The 14,631-nt window shown below is 41.3% G+C and overlaps 1 protein-coding gene across 3 annotated transcripts in view; it reads right to left on the bottom strand.

Annotated features, from left to right (window-relative positions):
- afap1l2 (actin filament associated protein 1-like 2) overlaps positions 1-14,631 on the bottom strand; it is a 67,199-nt gene that overhangs the window by 29,524 nt on the left and 23,044 nt on the right. For all 3 annotated transcript variants that reach the window (XM_033611888.2, XM_033611889.2, XM_078163721.1), the window contains exons 2-3: positions 10,945-11,073; positions 2,884-2,949 (exon numbers count right to left, since the gene is read on the bottom strand). In XM_033611888.2, coding sequence (XP_033467779.1) covers positions 2,884-2,949; positions 10,945-11,073 — 195 coding nt within the window. The remainder of the gene's footprint in view (positions 1-2,883; positions 2,950-10,944; positions 11,074-14,631) is intronic.

The raw sequence follows: 14,631 nt of genomic DNA, 5'->3' as shown, positions 1-14,631 counted from the left end.
CATATATCTCTGCCAATACTATTGTCTAGACCGTTGTTTACTACTTCCTCTCTCCTCAGACCTTTCACCTAGTTTCTACTTTGGTATCAATATGGGGATCAACATAAAAATACAAAGGCAGAGTTTCAACCCAGTCACTTTCAACATTTCTTTAAATGTTCTCAGTGTATCTTTCTTTGTCTCAAACATCAACTTAGCTACAGAAGATCCTTTTAAAAGAAAAAAGGCTTGGACCCGTGGAGCTAATGACTTTGTTGCTCAGGACATTAAGTAAAATTTCCAGTCATGTTTGCTGTAGGTCAGAGCCATTTTCTGTCATCATGAGGGTGGAGAACAAGCTCAATTGTATTGAATCTTTTCCCATAGATTGTGCGTGCAATAGCAATGAGATAACTACATCTCATTTAGCTGTCTTTTTTGATTAACAAAGTTTTACTGTAATGTCTAAGTCTAAAATGTCTTTCTCTTACGCTTCAGCTGAAAGAGAAATGTCAAGGTTTACCACATGATCAATGATTAAGAAACCGCAATTCTCACATCTCGGCCTCCACTTTCCATCAGTCTCTGTGAAAGAAAACTTGCGGCTTTGCTAGCGTCGCTGCTGAAAATATGTGTGTTAAGTCTAGTGTTCACTGAAACCACATTCTTCGACACTGTCCAAACAAAACAGGTCCGTCTCAGATGGTGAGGAGCTCAGAAGAAACAGACAGGAAATGGTGGGTGAGAGGAGGGGAGCTGAGGGAGGGCTCTGCTTGTGGCAGCTTACTCTCATGTCTGCTACTCACTTGAATCATGTCAAATTAAGTAGTATAAGATGCAATGACATAACAAGTAGACTCTGGCGTTTAACCTACTTGGACAACCTTAACATACCAAAGTTTAGTTTGAGGTTGCATATAATTTCACAACAAACATCCTTTACAGAGATTATCCAAAACTCAATGCAGCTAAATTTGACATTATGAGATTCAGTTATCATAATAACTGGATTAATGCAGCAGGTGAACAATTACTCCTAGCAGTAACATACAAAGTGCCTAACTGAACACGTACTTAGATACTCATTTCAACTGTCATATACTTAGTGAAAATTGTAAAGGCCTTGCCAGAGAACTAAACTAAAGAAAATGTAATGCATTCAATAAGAGTCTACAGCCATGCTAACAGCTCTAGAGGTCATTCCTATGTTCCCAGGGTACATGACAAAGGGTCCTATGTTCCCCAAGTGTAGCACATAAGGGGAACCTGTGAAAGATATTCCTCTGCTCTGTACTTGCTAAAAAATTACATGGATTAGGTTAGGGGACTGAAATCATGACTCTGTGAATGATATACTTGTACTGGCCCAGGTTTTTTGTCTAAATATAGTTGCTCTTTCCATTAGGAGAATGGTTGTAAATTTATTTGCAGCCGATGAAATTGAAAAACTTTTATAAGAATGGATTAATTGAAAAAGTAACAACTAAGGAATGAAAAAAAGAGACCTAGGGGAGGGTTTAACTCCCATGTCTAAACAGGTTAAGGTGAGGAAAAAAGTCAATGGTCAGGTTTAAGTGAGACATCTATAACATCTAAATATTCCCATGCTCAAACAGGTTAAGGTTGTGAAGAAAGACCTGGAAAGAGGGACCGAAAACCTTCACATGCAATCTTATTCATCAATTTTAATCTTACATTTGAACCCATCCATGGCTCTTCATCTATATCTGATGTATTGATATGCAGAACAAACCAAAGTTTTTCCAGGGATAGAGAGTGACAAGGAAGTGGCATGAACACCATATGAGTCCTAATGTGTGTTAACTTAATAATGAACTAGGGAACATAGGACCCTGGGAACACAGACCCTGGGAACATAGAAACCTTGGTACATAGGAACCTGGAGACATAGGACCCTGGAAACTGAGGAACCTGGTAACACGGGACCCTGGGAGCATAGAACCCTGGAAACATGGGACCCTGGGAACGTAGCACCCTGAGAACATAAGATCCTGGGTACTTAGGACCCTGGTAGCATAGGAACCTGGGAACATAGGACCCTGGGGTCATAGGCACCTAGGAACATAGGAAACTGGTAACATAGGAACCTGGGAACATAGGACCCTGAAAACATAGGAAACCTGGAAAGATAGACCCTAGCAACATAGGACCTTGGGAACATATGAATCTGGGAACATAGGAACCTGGGAACATAGACCCTGGGAACATAGGAACCTGAGAATATAAGACCCTGGTAACATAAAACCCTGGAAATATAGAAACTTGGGAATATTGGACCTTAGCAACTTCGGATCATGGCAACATAAGAACCTGGGAACATAGGACTCTGGGCAAACAGGACCTTAGGAACTTAGGACCCTGGGAACATAATTACGCTTCTGTCACTCTGTGAGGATACACTTAAGCAAAGCTGTGCTCTGAGCTAAATGCTAACATCAGCATGCTCAAGTTGACAATGCTAACATAGGGATATTTAGTAGGTATAATGTTTAGTGCCATGTCCACCATCTTATTTTAGCATGTTAAAATGCTAAAATACAAATGAGGCTAATGGGGTAAAATTGTGATGGGTCACCAAAGTATACATCCGTATCATTTGGGGAATATGAATGTGTGTATAAAATTCCATGGCAGTCCATCTGACATTTGTTGAATAATTTCAGTCTGTACCACATTGGTGGTCCGACTGACATAACCTTTCATAGAGCCATGCCGCTAAAACTGTGGCAGGGCAAAAAATGCTGCATTGTGTCAGTATCCCTAGTTTTCAACAGTAAGAATAAAACCCCTTTCTTTATAGATTATATTTCAGCTTCTTTTCAGAAAAAAAAACATCACCAAGAATCAGTCACACTTTGAAGAGGAACCTTTTGAAACTCACACCTTTGCTGCCTTTGTCCTTCGCAGTAACAATGACTTTGTTCATGTAGATATACTCCTCATCAGCACCTGCAATGAGATCACAAAGGCTGTTTAACGTAGCAGCTGACAGCAGTGCACTTCAGCATAGTCAGTGTTACTTTGTGGCTGCTTACCACAAAGGCTAACAATGTGTTAAACTGAAGAAACTAGAGGAAGCCATTTGAATACCACTCGACAAAACACCAGATGAATATGTATCAAAGTGATACATGCATGCACTAACAGTTTAAGTACTCTTATAGATAGTCTGCTATGACTCACATTTGATAATAATCATATTAGGAGATAAAAAGACAAACGTGTTGCGTTACACTGATGTTTCATCAAATTCAATTTTATTTCAATAATCTATTATATTTTAGGATGTAATTTGCTGAATATGTGATAAAAGCTGTTAAGTAATTTACTGAATTAGTTTCTAATCAAATGGAAGTGCAGTGCAGCAGCTGAAGGCCAGTTGAACAAAACACCTTGAGTTAAGATTGTCCTTAAAGTCCTAAAAATAAAATCAGTTTCTCAAAACACCCTTAAGTCTCCTTAAGGTTTCCCTAAAATGTTCACTTAAGTATTTATGATTTTCTCCTTGTTTTGGTCTTATACTTAAGGCATCCCTAGACTGCTGCACATAAGACCTAAGCAAACAAGCTTAAACTTAAGGTACCTCTGAATCTATTGTAACTGCAACATGACCGAGTTTATGGTGATAAATAAAAAAACTAACACACCCTGAGAAGAGTGTTCTGCAACCAGGAGAACCCAGTGGATAAACTTTTGATTTTACACCATAGATTTGACTTAATTCATTTTCGTTGCAGTGTCTTCCTGCAATCGTTTTCTGTTGTATTTGGGGGTCAAATTTACTTTGTAATTTTTCCTTTCTGTGTTTGTACTTCTCCAGAAGTATAATCGTTTCCTCCTCTGACCGATATGGTTTTCTTGTCTTCTTTTCTTCTACCATTTTTTCACTATCTAACTATAAGCCAACTTTGTGCGGCATCACAAGCGTGAGATCAAGCAAACAAACAATATCCATGGAAATTTTTTCAGGGATTCTGTCCAACTGTGTAAGTCCCTCAGCAAAGGAGAAATTAAGCCTCAAGTGTCATACTTAAGGTGTTTTGTGCAACGGGTCCCTAACACTTAACATAACTTCTTAAAGTTGTGTTGCACTGCAGTGAACAGCTTTGAGATTTATATCTTCCTATACTGTACATCCAGTCACTTAACTGTATAGAATCACGAGAAGAGTGGGCATGTTTTGCTTCTGATGGAATCTACTCGTAGAACCAATGGGAAAATTTGACTCCACCTTAGTGCCAAACAAACTTTCATCATATTTGTCAAAAGTCCAGGATTAAAGGGGGAACTTCACCCAAAACAAGCGGTCTATTGTGCAGACAGATGGGCCCATTATTGACACCCACTGTCACCGTGGCTGGCATTCATCAGACATTAGTCAGAAAGCTCCTTGCCTGCACAGATAGAGCACTGTGCCACTTGTATCTTTGAAGTTTTGAAGATCGTGCAAGTAAATATACAATGGAGCTCCTGGGTTCAGTCCATCTGCTAAGAATAGTTCAGTCAAATTTTACCTCTGCTCAATATCTGCATGGAATTTATGTTCACAGACAAGGACTGGGAGAAAATATTATTAATATAGCTACAGTTTTAGTTTCCTGTGACAACAATAAAAGCCCAGTGATTAGCCCAGACACACCAAGGCCAACTGTTGCGCCGTGTTACCTCTCTCAGTGACAGCTTACTGGCTCCGAGCACTGGCTTATTAACATTAAATTAGCTTGGCTTGTTATTAGCTGGTTACTAGCTCCAAGCGGTCCAGACCACTCTGCAGAAGGAAGGATGGTGAGGCGTTCGGGTGCCATTCAATAACAACGGATTTATTGCTGTCTTCACCACAAATCAATAAATGTTGCCTTCTCATGAGGCTCAACAGTAGCCCTGAGCTCATCTAGACTCTTGATTCTGCTGACTATCATCACTCTTTGCCGCCTGCTGTCTTCACCATGACACACCGAGACAGCTGCTTCCCTCTACATACACGTTCATGAGGTGTACACGTCACACCCTCACAGGTTACCCACAAAGCCACCGCCCTTTAAGGGGAAAAAGGGTTAGCCGGTAACAGTCGCCTCATGTCACCTTTGTCTCCTCCAACAAATTGCGCTTAAACAAAATGCAAAGACGTCAGCCAATGGCCAAGTAGTACGTACGTTATGCGCCTGTGGGTGAGGAAATAACTCTCTGTACAAGCAGGTCTGTATTCATCATTAAAAAAAGGTAACTGACAAGACGGATTCAAGACGCTAGTTAGCCACTTAGCACATTAACAACACAACCCGATGTTGAAAAAACTAAGAACATTTACCATGTGCTAGCAAGCAAATAACACAGACAATTACAAACTGTTTCTGTTCTAGTGCTCTGCCTGGTCCAACACCAGAGAAACGGAAGTTAGGAAAGTAAACAAACGGCTCAAGTCAAAAAGGCATGAGATCCTAACAAACTTGTAATATTAGGTAAGATTACTATTTTAGCCACTTTGCTCTTAAACAGAAACAATTTGTAATTGCTTGTGTTATAGGTTTGCTAGCGCATGGTAAATGTCCTTTGTTCTTTCACATTGGGTTGTGTTGCTAATGTGGTAACTGGTTAACTAGCATCTTGAATCCGTCCTGTTGGTCTTTCAGTTTTCCTTTTATAATGACAAATATAGACCACTGCCACCTGCTGGTATGGGGAGATACTTCCTCTCACACAGGCGGAGAATGTACGTGCTAGTTGGCTGTTGGCTGTGGTCTTTGTGGTGTGTTCAGTGGAACTTTATGGCCCAGACACAGGCGACAAGAGGTGACTCAACAGACGGCCTTCATTGCTGCTAGTTCTCTGATGTCGGTTTGGTGTGTCTGGGCCTAGAAAAACTAGGGTGACAGCTACTCACTGATGGCCCAACACTGACCGACTGCCAGCTGTCGGCTTGGTGTGTCAGGGCCCTTAAACATCGCTGGACAAATGATCAGGGCTGCCATTACAGACTGAACTTGACATCTCTTTGCACTCAAATGTAAATATTTACGGGTCAGTGTGAGCAATGGTATCATTTAGGCAAAAAGCAGAGATGATGAAACCTCATGTCATACACCAGTGCTGAAGTCGGCCTAGTGAGAAAAAGACTGTGTTTGGTTTAACGTCCGTCTTAGCATGGTGGGGTAATTACAAGCTGGCGAAGACGACGCCGTAACATTGCCACATAAACAGTTTGAATGAAATGTCTTTTCTCAAACAATAAACCCTGCGGTCTGAAGCTCCAGCTGGTTACTGTAACCTGTTATGGGAATTTGTTCCGGACCTGCAGCGCAGTTTTGAGAAAGGTTGTTTCATTGAATTAAATATTTTAGCTGACTAAGATTATACCCTGAGAGGAAATCAAACAAAACTCTAACCTTGAGTGATACTCTGGAGGAGCTTTCTCCTTTGAAATAGATATCGTGAGGTGAAACCAAACAACAGCAGATTGAAACTATGTTTTGCCTGCACAGTGAAAACAGATTTTCGGGGAACAGAGTTTAAATGCTATTTATAAGCTGCTGCTCAAAGGAAGTGAGTGTCCCCAGAGGATAAATGCAGCTTCGGAAAAATGATACAGCTTGGAGCCAGGAGAGGAAGTACGGAGAGACGAGTCCAGGACCTGAACATGGAAAAGCATGACTGCTGGTGTGTGTGTGTGTGTGTGTGTGTGTGTGTGTCAGTGTCAGAGTGTGAGAGACAGAGAAAGACAGAGGGAGCAGAAAACCCATGTTGGCAATCCAGAAGTGACTGTGAATGTAAAAAGTGCCATGAAGTGTTATGAAAAATCAGTCTAAAGAAGGGGTGGGATCAAGTTATTGTTTTACAAGCTACACGTAAGTCTCAAGTCTTTGCACTCAAATCCCAAGTTAAATCCCAAGTCTAAACTTTGAGTTTGAGTCCTAAACAAGTCTCAAGGCACTCTTCAACATATGCAGCCAACTGCCAAAAATAAATAAATCGACTTACCTAGTTACTAGTTTACTTAGCCTTGTTCATCATGCAACTTTAAATATGGAGCAAAGTTGGAGATTTTTGCATCCTCCTCTGTAATTTTTGAATAGTGCAACTTTTTTGTTGACCATTACATAGTTTTTCTAAGTGAACAAAATTATCTTTGGTACCATTTTTTCCAACTGGTGCCCAGTAACGTGACATAAGCTCTTTATTATGGTTCTTTTCTGCAACTTGATTGGATACTGTGTGCCCGAGTGCAAGTGTCAACTTGCTAGGGATGAATAATGCTAACGTTTGTTGATTCAGGAAATTAAGAGAAATAACTTTATTAACAGCACACTTTTTAAAACAACATACTTTCAGTCAGAAAACTTTATTTCCATTTGCAGTATTACATTTGGTGGTATAGCTGTTCTGGGGCCTCTCTGCCCTTCCACGTGCCTATGAGGAAAGCCTGAGGCTGAGAGAGCACACCTCTTTGCCCTTCCATGCACGTATATGGAAAGCCTAAGGCAGGGAGAGCAACAGCAAACACCCCCCAGGAACAGAACAGAACAGCGTCAATGACAAACAGAAATGACACTGATAAGTCAGACATAGCATGAAAAGGAGGAGCTGGGGTGGAGGCGGGTTGCAAAGCAGCTTGCAGGGGAAACAGCAACAGTAGGCGGGTCAGAGCAGTTTAAATAGGGCGCCCTGAATGAGATTCGCTAATCAGTTACATGGAGAGGAATTATGTGATCTATCAGCTGACTCCCTTACATCAATCAGCTGCTCCATCAGTTGGTTGGGCTTTTTGAGATCAGGTGATGTAGCTGGGATGTGAGCTGAGCTTGACATTGGGTCCTGCCTGATCTAATGCTATGCTCACTTTTTAGTCTTTGGACCAGGAGGGTGGTATCAAATATTTTCAAGTCAAAAGGCTTAAGTCCAAGTGAAGTCACAAGTCATTGGTCAAATTAAAAGTCTTTTGATTTTGTCAGATCTAAACTCATCAAATTTGTGACTCAAGTCTGACTCAAGTCCACATTTCAGGTGTAAAGTAAAGATTTGTGCTAGAATGGACATTTTTACTGTCTAGTATCAGACAAAGGAAATATTTCTGGAGGAGCAGCAGTCATTTATTATCCCAAATTAATCACACACCTAGGGGCTGAAGCTTGGATGAGGCTCAGTGTCGCACCGGTTCACATTGTAACTAACTGACTTCCAGGCACCATAAATCACATCAGCCCACCAGCGGCTGCCACATATTCATGCTGAGTGTCAGAGCCAGTGAGCAAAAACAACAAACTTGTCTTTAGCTGTTTGACAGGATACATTATCTGGCCATGCATCATGTTATGATGAAGCAAGATTACTTCTTGCTTGTGAGCGTAAAACTAATAACCGCAAACATTCACAAAATAATGCCAATCTGTCGATTTTGCAAGGGAAGTAGAAATGTAGGCAAAAGTATTTAATCCAGCCACCACAGTGTGGTTTTCATTCACCAAAATGGGATAAAAGACCCCAAATGTATTTGTTAATAGGAGCCTGCAAGAGTATAATTATTACATGGTGGTTACTGAGAGTTTAAAATAGCAAGATAATGCCAGAGTAGGTTGCTTCACAGCCGACAATGTAAGCTTATTGAATTGTGGGAAACACAAGGCATGACCACATGTTACATAAGGTGCTTTGCATAAAGGCAGACTAACTGCAAGTCAACTGCTTTTGAATGACCCATATTTAAAGACTTGTGGTTAAACCTCAACCAGTGTAACTGTCATGTAATCACAAATACCAAAACATTAAGAAATATAAATAAGGAGCACTGAGGAAATCTTTCAGACTACTTGGCCAGGCTCTCATTGGAAATAACACCTTCAGGAGATATACCTATTTCACAACTGACACTAGGATCTCAGAGCTTGCCAATACTTACATTAAATACAAAGATACACTCATATTTCCTGGAGCTGAAAGTCTACAGTTGGAGTTGCACATTTAGCAGCCTTCATGGGAGGTAAACGTCAACTCATAACACAAGGCAGGCAAGATTTTATCACACTTAGGAATGAAAGATGGTCTTACAGTGAAGTAACCAAAGAAAAGAGTGCGGTTTACACAATCAAACAACTTTCTGGGAAAAGTCACAGAGCTTTTTTCAGTTCATATGGAATTTTGGGGGGGATTTGCTATGCCATTACACTGCTTGTACTGCTCTTTTGCTCTTTTCTCCTTCAGACTTTAAAATGTACAGTATCTAACCACTCATTTCTAAACCAGGCACAGCAACTTTCTCTTCCTCTACTGTAATTTTCCTAATATCATGTTATGAGGTGTAATCACATCTGTTTACAACCTTTCATTTCCTAATTGTCTTTATTTTTAGTTGCATGTGTTTAAAAAAAAAAAAAGCTCAAAATTCCCCTAAAATATCCACCAAAATCAGTTCCTCAATAAATTTAAAGTGAGAATGCAGTGTGAATACTCTAACCACTACACCAAGGAGGCCCCTAAAGGTAGCAATAGAGTGCTTCATTCAATACCCTTAATGTGAATGGAGTGACATGTATATTATAGCCTTACTCCAAGCTCGACGTCACTGCACCACTGACTGTGTGGGTTGTAGTTGCTGCTGCAGAAGTGTGAGCTCCGAGGCAAGGACAGTTGTGAGATCCGTCCAGCAGCACACACACAGTAACAAGGCTAACTGTTAACATGACATGGCAAATCTTACTGAATGGTTTTTAATGGGTTTAATGACAGAGTCAAGCCGTTCAGTGAGGGTTAGTTTGTGGTACTTTAGCTGCTGTGTGTTAGCTGGGTTATACCAGGCACACATTGAACTGATCACCAAGGAGAGCAGCTCTGAAGACGACCGCAACAGAAAGTTTATTGTTGCAGTGTAATAGCTTGGTGTTGGATGTTAGCCCCTGCTGCGTGTTAGCTCATGCTAACAGATGATAAACTGGCCGGAGAGAGGCTCCACAGACGTCTGCAACAGAAAATTTGCTGATCTAATGGGAAGTCGGAACGGTTTGGGATCAGACCAAGAGCGCAAAGAAAAGGATCGAATGCAGGTTTTGTTTGACTGGAGACATTTTGATACTACTTGGTGCTAGGTTATTTCGACTGATACCTTAAAAGTATCGGATACCGATACTGAGCCCTAGGTAAGCAGGTATGCACTCATCATAGTTTACTGACTGGTGTGGCATGTACTTTCCGCTGAGCTGCGGCTCATTCAGATGCTTTCTGGACTGAAATGTTTAGAAAACTAAAGCTAGGTTTATACTCACTGTATGCGTTAGATTCATGTGCCAAAATATGACATCATCATATCTTTCTACTTGAGCGTGAAGGCTATGAATGTTGTCGCGATGCTTGGTCGTGCACCTCTGAATTTTTTGCAGCTAGGCGTCCACTTTGTGTGCTGCACTTTTCAGTTCAACATGGACGCCTTTAAAGGGAGACTGGCTAAGAAGGTTCGTCTGTAATGATCTCTAATAACGACTCTTTGTTAAGAAACAAGAGGGGCAGTCAAATGGCATTAAATTCTTGAGAAGAAGCTTTTTGCCACAGGGTGTGAAACAACATGAGCAGTATAAAATAACTTGGAGGCAGTAACAGTTACAGTACAGAAGTGCAAACTTTGGCAGTATGTCAGTGTTTGCTACCAGGCAGTCTACTTAATAGTAACATTTTTCCTGTAATACTCTGTGACTCTTTGCTTATCCACAGAATATTTCAGTTATTTGCCCCCTGGCATTTCTGAGCTTATTGGAACAAATAATACATTGAGCATATCGCCTTTGTGTGCACTCGTAAGTCACACAGCGTCTACGGAGGCTTGCACCTCGTGTCTCGTGTGAGGAAAACACAGCTTAATCCAGTGAGCCTATTGGTGTACATCTTTTTTGATGCAAATAGGTGCTCTACAGTACATATATCCACTACACTTTGAGAAGTCTGGAGAGAATTTTTCTGTCATACCATTGGAGGCTCCGTAGGACTTGAGGAGATCAGCCAGCAAGCCCTTCTGGATGGTGGCATTCCCACTCAGGGTCTCCTTGTCCAGGATGAGCAGGAAGCGGTGGAGCTCCATCAGGAGCTGGTCCAGCACTGCAAACACAGACAGACAAGAGAGTCTCAGAGGTGGGAGCATAAATAAAAATTCCTTTCTGCTAAATGGTGTTAAATGTGTCTTGGTGTGAAAATATTTAGGAGTATTAAAACAATGGCTTCAGACCAGAACTGTGACAGTTCCCATCCGCAAGAAAGAGATGAGCTATGAGCAGAACAAAGTCTGTGAAGTTTCCAGACAGAAATACTCAGAATATTATAGTTTAATTTACGGCTTAGGGAGTTAAACTCAACGACTTGTCTTTTAACACTGTATTCAGCTGCAACTTTGTTAGCTATTTCATTCTCACAGCTTGGCTTTTGTGCCTCAAGCTGCTGTGTGCCAGCATTTAACATGGGAGAGACTCTACAGAGGTTTTCAGCTGGCAACAAGTTGATAACCATTCAGACTTTATGTCATTCAGTCATTACTCCCATCCAGTTGCTACTGACAGTCTGTTTGGGGTTGTTTTGGGAGTTGCACGGGTTTAGTGAAAGGTCAAGTCCAGTGGAGGGGAGGAGCCTGGGACCCGGAGTCGGCGGGGCCTCTGTGTCTGGGTGCAGCCCACACACATCCTTCAGGGGTCAGCGCTGAGCTCACAGCCCTCTCCGCTGTGTGGGGAGCTCTTTGTGCTTTCCCTTCACTGTCTCTTGGCCTCATGAATAGGCCCCTTGCTACAGTGGGCCTCAGTGTGTGAGCACTTCACCAAAAGACGAGACAGAAGTGGGGTAAAGAAGAGAGACTTTATTAAAGGAAAAGGTGGGGCTAATATCAGAGGGGACGACATGCTGTTGTTAGATACCGGGATGTATGAAGTCACCCACAGAATGTAGGGCGTTACCTTTTGATGTTTTTTAAATGGGTCTCTGTCTTATAATCAGCTTCCACTTGGATAATGTTAAAAATAGACACACATTTAACCCATGAGCACATACAATTACAGTAACATGTTACTAATAATGTCAATAAGTTAACTTTTACAGTACTATCCTCAGTTAGCATTAAAACATTTTCCTTCAGTCAGCAGTGTTTGACAGTATACTAAGTAATTTGGCTCACTAGCCCACTTATAAATTCTTTACTTGTCACAATTTTACTAGTTTACTTATTTTGATAGCTTGACATTTTTGAAACTACACTTATTCGCTTGCTGAGTTAGACGAGAAGATTGGCACCACTTTCACATTTGTCTGTTAAGTAGCCTATGAAGCTAAAGTCTACTGGACTACACCCACCAACTGTATCACCGCGCAGAAGGAGGTGTGCATCTACTGCTAGCTCGCCTAGCACCTAGCACCTGAACTAGCTCAGCCAAGGAGGATGCCTTTAATGTTTTCTTTAATGTGGTGTCACGAGCACAAGCCACTCATCCTGAAAGAGCTCCAGGAATGAGTCCTAAAATTCAAAAATGAGTTAGCATTTTAGCACTCTTGATTCCCTTGTCTTGAAGTCAATGGGTTTGATGCCTAATGTTAGGCCTGTGGTTAACCCAAGCTTAAGAGACTTTCACGCTTTGTTCCATGACATAAAATATGTCAGTAAATACCCCACTGATGAATTTTGAAGCTTTTATGTAATTTAAAAAAGACCGTTGCTAGTAAGTGGCTAAATATGAGACTACAGAACGTCATCACACCGAACCTGGCGCCTGGTGGCTGCATTTAGTCTTCAAAAACCATAAGTGGTGTTTATTGCATTCATTATCTTGCTGTACAAAACATGTAAGTATCATAAACATTTTATTTTCTGAAATAATTCAAAATCCAGTGGAAACATCTTACAGGCTTTTTGATGAGGAAGCCAGGGCGAAGCTATCGTCTGAGTCGGCCTACAAAAAAAAAGTCATCCCTGGAGCACTCTATAGATGCACACTTCCTTCTGAGCAGTGGTACGTTTGGTATACTTTGAAAGTAAATAGTTCCTACATGAAACTGCTAACAACAAGCTCTTTGGGTTGTCTTGGGTAACTGGGTCATGATATCTGGAAAGATACATTGCTTGGGAGTTTTTCAAATGCATTTTGGGGGGGCTTTGAGCACTACAAGCTGAGTGCCATCTAGTTCCATTACTTTGGAGAGAAGGCAGACATCTCAGTCTAGACTGATATATACTATAGCCATAAAATCCTTATTTTTAATTTTTTTTTTTTTTTTTTTTTTACAGGTGAGCTATTCCTTTAACACATAAACACCAACAAATCCCTCAAGTAGCCTGAACTGAAACACAGGACACATTAACAGTGAGTCAGGACAGGAGTTTTTGCACCCACAGCAACCAAACCGCTGTGACTAAAACTTAGACTAACCAATGTTGGGAGTAAAAATTCAACTTAAAAAAACTACTACATCTGACTCTACTCAAGAATTGAACTTTAACAAATCTCACAACTCTGATAAGGAGAGCAAACTGCTCCTCTCTGTTTGAACTCTTTTAAAACTGTCAGCAGTCTGTTTTAGTGGCTCCTTCCGGCTCAAACTGATCGCTAACCGGGCCTTGTGGGGGAGTACACTCATGCCCTCTCTCCCCTCCTTCCTACACTCCCACACATCAAAGGACCTCTTTAGAATTTGGGGGGGGGGGATTTTTGCAAAATAAGGTGTCAGACTCTGGTAAGCTTCGCCTTTCGGAGATGACGAGAGGCTTTCCCAAAGCTACCGCAAGTTGGTTTGTTTTTAATGACTCCTGCTCAAGCTGAGTCAATGTCTGCTGAGAGGCCCTGTGGTAGGAGGACCTGCACCATGGAAAATATCGCCGCTTTGGACACACACACACACATAGGGGATGTAATTAAAGTTAAATGTTACTATAATGATTAAACCTTTTATTACAGCTCCACTAGCTGTTTAGCTGCTGATGTTTGGCTGCTCTGTCTGAATCTAAACATTTTTCCAGCTCCTCCTCCTTGTGTGTTTGCAGAGATTGACTCTGATGGCCTTTTGGATTGGGGGACCCTGGGAAACAGAGTCAGCTGACAGGACAGGGAGGTCTGTAGCAGGCCGTCTCTGTGGGCTACGGGTTGGCCCGACGCCCACTGCACATCCAGTGAGTGACCGCAGCCTCCACAGCATAAACAATTCACTTCTGTCGAATTGCCAAAAGGAATCTGAGAGACCATCAGCCAGCTACAGGGCTGCAGTGTTTTCAACTCAAGAAATACATCTTTGTCATGCAGTTAAAACACATTAAATGTTCAGGTGGGAATAAAATAAACACTTAACAGCATTCAATGCGAGTCAGTAACAGCTGATAGAGGTTTTTAAACATGCAGATCACACGTTAGGGGAATTTCTCTTCCTCATGCCTGAGGTTGTACTTCCTTGTTTGCTTTATTTGCAAGAAAATGTTTTGTTTGATTTCTCACACAATTGAGATATCCACTTACACTGTGTCTGATATAGTGCTCTGTTAAGTTGGCAGATCAGTAAGGTGTATGTGTAATGCCTGATTAGGTTGAGACGGAAGTATGAAACTAAAAAGTAAGGCCAACCCTTAAACTGGGATAACTTAAACTCTTTCTGGTTGTCTGACCACTTGTATTTGACTGGATCCATTATACT

The sequence above is a fragment of the Epinephelus lanceolatus genome, chromosome 21, assembly GCF_041903045.1.
Source record: "Epinephelus lanceolatus isolate andai-2023 chromosome 21, ASM4190304v1, whole genome shotgun sequence".
NCBI classification, from domain to species: Eukaryota; Metazoa; Chordata; class Actinopteri; order Perciformes; family Serranidae; genus Epinephelus; species Epinephelus lanceolatus.
This window is presented reverse-complemented; position numbering and strand designations above follow the sequence as displayed.